Source organism: Penaeus vannamei, unplaced genomic scaffold, assembly GCF_042767895.1.
Source record: "Penaeus vannamei isolate JL-2024 unplaced genomic scaffold, ASM4276789v1 unanchor878, whole genome shotgun sequence".
Taxonomy (NCBI): domain Eukaryota; kingdom Metazoa; phylum Arthropoda; class Malacostraca; order Decapoda; family Penaeidae; genus Penaeus; species Penaeus vannamei.
In genome coordinates this window covers 86,733-92,500 of record NW_027213882.1, presented here as the reverse complement: position 1 = coordinate 92,500, position 5,768 = coordinate 86,733, and the positions used below count along the sequence as shown (strand labels likewise).

Here is a 5,768-nt window from a genome sequence, read left to right as displayed (position 1 = left end):
ACGCCGTCCACCAGGGCGGGCTCGCGGATGCACCTTTCGCCGCACAACCCTGACAGGAGATTCGTGACGAAGAAGGGCAGCCAACAGACGATAAACACTCCCATTACGATACCCAGAGTCTTGGCTGCTTTCTTTTCTTTGGCAAATTTACACAGTTTACGTGATATCGAAAAGTTTTTCAGATTTCGAGCGACCACTTTGGTAGAGCTATCCGGCGACGCCCCCTCGTGCATGCTCCCGAGGGGGCACGACTCCCCGTCGTCCAGGGGCGACCCGAGCGCGTGGGAGTCCCCGAGCCCGCCGTTCTCCTGCGTATAACTGCAGGATTTTCCTGCCGGATAGTGGGCTCTGTGCACACCGTTGCCGTTGCTGCTGGTGCCGCCGCCGCCGCCACTGCTGCCGCCTCCTCCGCGGTGGATCCGCAGCGTCAGCTCCATTTCCCCGTCGCCCATGGCGGACACCAGCTTCTGGCCCAGTTTGAGGGATCGCGTCTGCTCTGTGGCCGCTCGGTAGATCCGGAAGTACGTGAAGACCATGACGAAGAGCGGGCCGTAGAAACTTATGGTGGAAGAGAAGACGAGGTACGATAGGTCCTCTGTGAAGGGGCAGGCGCCAGGCGGATGCGGGTCGGATACAGCGCGCCACCATGCTATGGCGGGGAAAGAGATGAGGGCCGAGCAGACCCACACGAGCGCTATCAGCATGCACGCCCGCCGGGAGGACATGCGGCTCGGGTAACTGAAAGGATCAGTTATGGCCCAGTACCTGTCCAGAGATATGACGCAGAGGTTAAGTATTGACGCAGTGGAGGCAAGTACGTCGAAGCTTCTCCAGACATCGCAGAAATCTGGGCCAAAAGGCCAGTAGTCAAAGGAGTCGTAGAGGGCACTAAAGGGCATGACGAGGGCCCCGACGAGGCAGTCCGCTACCGCCAGAGACATTATGAAGTAGTTTGTGACTGTGTGGAGATACCGCTCCCGCGCGACGGCCACGATCACCAGCCCGTTGCCGAAGATGGTCGACACCGCGAAGAAGAGGAGGAGCAGACACAGGGACAGGTTCTCGGGCGTCACGACCAGCGGCCCGTCGCCTGCCACCGCACAGTCCGTGTCATTTAGAGACATGTTCATGCATGATATCGTGGCATTTACGGACAAAGGAGAAATATCGGCGGACTCCCAGTACCAGCCCGTTTCATTATTCCAATCAGTTGCGTTATCAATCAACAGCTGGCTGGTCGTGTCCGAGGCCTTTAGTCTCCAGAGGGACTCGGGGAAGCTGATGGCGTTCTTGGGAGTCACGGCGTTTTCTTGGTTGCTCTCAAATATGTCTTTAATCATTTCGGTGCTGATGTCAAGCGTGGACTCCCCGCTGTCCGATAGCATGCCGGCCCTGTGTTCAATAGCCGGGATGCTCTCCCCCCCGACCGCCCCTCCACCCAATACTCTTGTCTCGGCTGTCGCTGTTTGCTTACTGACAGCATGTCCGGCTCGCCAGCCAGGCAGAGGCGCGTGGGCTGGGGCAGATAGCACTCCCAACCTCCAGTCGTCGCCCCCGCCCCCCTGCTCTTCTGCGTGGGCCGCGGCAGCCGAACCCTCGAGGATGAAGGGGCTGTCATCGAGACTGACACTCGCGCCGTCCTGATCGAAGTCCGTCTCGCCGAGGCCAAAGAGGCTGTGCACGTGCGTGTCATAGCTGGCTGAGCGGTTGCCGCCAAAGCTCGGGATCATCTTCGCAGCTAATGAACTGGGTCTCTGCGCCGCGTCGGTCTGGAGGGCTGATGAACGTCCTGGCGGCAGCGGGAGTGGTGATCGCCAGTGACAGGGGCCTCAAGCGGACGTCAGCTCTGGTGATCTTTCGCATGCCACCAACGCCCGCTTCTTTCTTAGCTAAAGCCTGATTCTGTTATGGCTCTCGACGCCGGTTTCTAAAGCGCTCTCGCCGATGTTGCTCTTGGTGCTGCTCTCCTGGCGTTATTTCAGCCGCCTTAGAGACACTGACACATCACCTTTGTTCACTATGATACACCTGAGCGAAACTAAAAGGACGCGGGCATGAAATTCCTTATCATCTCCGCCTACACAGGATCACGTCCGTCATATGTGACAGGATTCCTTATCACCAATCTATGACGTCACGCTTTTCATAATGGCCTTTGCACGCTGTTCACCAGATATTGATCCGCATCTCTGCGCTCCTTTCGGAAATAACATAGCAGCAAAGTTCTCCAAGTTGAGAGAACTTAATGCGATTTTTTCAACCAATGAGAGCCGTTTAACTTAGCGTTCAAAGTCAACCAACTCTTTGAAACAGAAGTGCCCAACTGCTTTTAACCAAACCGCAATAAATCTCTTTTTTAACACAATTTCAAAAAATATTTTCATTTGCTCGGGATATAATCTTCTGCTCTTTCCCTTGAGGTTATCCTCCCACTCTGCTCTCGCCTGAAAAAGAGAAACATATATTCAGTGTTGGTCAAATAGCAAAAATAACAACAATAATTTTAATAATGATGATAATGATAATAATAACCAATATAAGTACAACAAAATACGTCTGTGTATATGTGTGTGTTAGTATTAGCGTGTGTGTGTGTATGTATATACATATATATATATATATATATATATATATATATATATATATATATATATATATATATATATATATACATATATATATATATGTATATATATATATATATATATATATATACATATATATATATATATATATATATATATATATATATATATATATATATATATATATATATATATATATATATATATATATATATATATATATATATATATGTATGTATATATATATATATATATATATATATATATATATATATATATCTATATATATATATATATATATATATATATATATATATATATATATATATATATATATATATATATATATATATATATATATATATATATATAATGTTCATATACATATATATACACATACATCTACACACATGCGTAGATATTTATGTACTTTAATTAATTTTTCTATTTATTCATTGATTTATTTGTTTATTCTTATAGATACATCTACTAGATACGTAGCTGACATGATTAGATTCACACATTTTAACAGAATTCTAATTCACCTGCAACTCAACATGGTAAATATATCTTTACCTGCTGTCGGATGCGTATCACTTGCGCCATGCCAATACAACTTCACCTCTACAGTCCGGAATTAACACAGAAAATAGGGAGATTTTTTTCATAACAAACGCCAGACATTCAACTGTTTTTACTCATTTCGGCGCTGTCACCTGCACATTTGTGTGTCCCCTTCCCTCATACGCAGGTGATTTTTCTACTAACACGGCGGGAAAAAGGTGAATACCTTATCTATTGTCTATATCTCTTGATAATATTCCTAAAACTTTATTGACATTTATATAGCGGAGGTTATGTGGGTCTAATGAATCTCATTTTGCCTTAGAATAAGAAAGGGGGAGAGAGAGAGAGAGAGAGAGAGAGAGAGAGAGAGAGAGAGAGAGAGAGAGAGAGAGAGAGAGAGAGAGAGAGAGAGAGAGAGAGAGAGAGAGATAGAGAGAGAGAGAGAGAGAGGGAGGGAGAGAGAGAGAAAGAGAGACAGAGAGACAGAGACAGAGACAGATAGACAGACAAACAGACCGACAGAAATATGAATAGACATATGTGTCGGTCATCGTGGAGATCAACACTTCCTCACACCTCATTTTCAGATAAAATTTGTGACATGGTTGACCGCAGATATACAATAGACGAGGTTGATGTCCAGTTACGCTCCCTTGAGGTGGAATCCTTTTAGTTTTAGTGTGAAAATTCAGATGATGCAGCATTGGATATAGAAGCCAATGATGTCTATAGTTTGGGTCATAAAGACATCCAAAGAACACTATTGTTGTAATTGTTATTATTAATAATGTTATTAATATTATTTTTATTATTATTATTATCGTTGTTAACGAAGATAATATGCTCCCGTTTCGAGTTTACGGCCCCTCCCTCCCCCAAAAAAAATATTTTCGAATGCATAATACAAAACATACGCCCCCGAAGTATTAATGGATTAGTGAAAATTGAAAAACAGAGAAACAGCGAGAAAGACAGAGAAAATGAAAATAAGAGTGGGCTTATTAATGAATACAGAAAAAAATAAATTAGCGAGTGAATAAATGAGAAAGAAAAAAAAAGGGGGCAGAAAGATTGATTAAGTGATTGAATGAATGAATGAGAGAGAAAGAGGGAGAGAGAGAGAGAGTTAATAAATTGACGAAATAGCGAAAGTAGAATCTTGCTTAAGGGGAGCAAAGGACGAGCAGACCGAGCGCTTCTATGACGTCATCAAGCCCTCTCTCACTTTCCCCGAAATTCGAATTTGTTTTGCGGTGGCGGCGCTTTTGGAGCCGCTGTCGTCAAAATCATTTATTAGATTAAATCCATTTCCTGATTACGCTGATCGTATCATACCAATGAGCAATTTGACAGCATCGGTTTGCTACTCTGCACTGTCTTCCTCTTTCCTGTCCCCCTGTTTCTCCTTTCTCTCCTTTTTTCTTCTATTTTTCCCCCTCCTATCTCTCCCACCTCATTTCTTTTTCCTTTACCCCCCATTTTCTTTTCACTTCCCTCTTCCTCAGATCATTATGAACATTCCTGGAACCACTTTTCGCTATCTTTAATTTTTCTTCGCCTTTTGCCTTCTTCGCGTTTCATGGCTTTATGAACACGCACGCTCCTTTCAAGCCGCCTTTCTCCTTGGTCCTTTCATATACGAGGTCAAATCATCGTCTCGTGATCCTTGTTCTCTTTGTGCCTTGCTTTCATCTGCCTTTCGGGAGGGATTTTTTATCCTTTTTTCTTCTTCCTATCTGCGCCTATTTCATCTTCATCTTCTTAGAAGTCTTTATTTTTTTCTCTCTCTTTTTTACTACTACTATTTTCTTTTTATATTGCTTTTCGTCTTCATCTTGTGCATTCTTCCTTCTCCTCCTCCTCCTCCTCCTCCTGTTTTTTTCTTCTTCCTCATCCTCTTATTCTTCCTCCTCCTCCTCCACTTCCACTTTCACCTCTACTTCAACCACTACCTCCTCCTTCTTTTCCTCCTCCTCCTCCTCCTCTTCTTCTTTTTCTTCAATCTCCTCTTCTTTTCTTCCTCCTCCCACTTCTCCTCTTCCGCTTCTTCTTCTACTTCCTCCCCCTCCTCCACCTTTTCTATTTCTTCTTCTTACTCCTCCACCTCCTCCTTCTCTCCCCCCTCCTCCTCTTCCCCCATTCCTCCTCCTCTTGCTCCTCCCCCTTTTCCTCCTCTTCCTCCTCTTCTTCTTCTTATGCTTCCTCCTCCACCTCCTTCTACCCCCCTTCTCTTACTCTTCTTCTTCTTCTTCTACTACTACTATTTTCTTCTTTATATGGTTATTCCTCTTAATCTTGTACATTCTTCCCCCTCCTCCTCCTCCTCTTTCTTCTTCTTCCTCATCCTCTTCTTCGTCTTCTTCCTCCTTCTCCACTTCCACTTCCACCTCTGCTTCAACCACCACCTCCTCCTTCTTCTCCTCCTCTTCTTTTTCTTCAATCCACTCTCCTTCTCCTCCTCTTCGTCCCACCTCTCCTCTTCCGCTTCTTCATCTGCTTCCCTCCCCCCTCCTCCACCTTCTCTAATTCTTCTTCTTACTCCTCCACCTCCCCCTTCTCTCCCCCTCCTCACCTTACCCCCTTCCTCCTCCTCTTGCTCCTCCCCCTTTTCCTCCT

General features: G+C 44.9%; 1 protein-coding gene across 1 annotated transcript in view; it reads right to left on the bottom strand.

Moving 5' to 3' along the window:
* The window catches only part of LOC113810668 (dopamine receptor 2-like), a 2,535-nt gene extending 95 nt beyond the window's left edge, over positions 1-2,440 (bottom strand). The window contains exon 1 of the mRNA XM_027362307.2: positions 1-2,440. This exon is cut by the window's left edge and continues 95 nt beyond it. Within this exon, the coding sequence (XP_027218108.2) occupies positions 1-1,730 (1,730 nt within the window). The 5' untranslated portion in view covers positions 1,731-2,440.
* Positions 2,441-5,768: the final 3,328 nt, after the last annotated feature.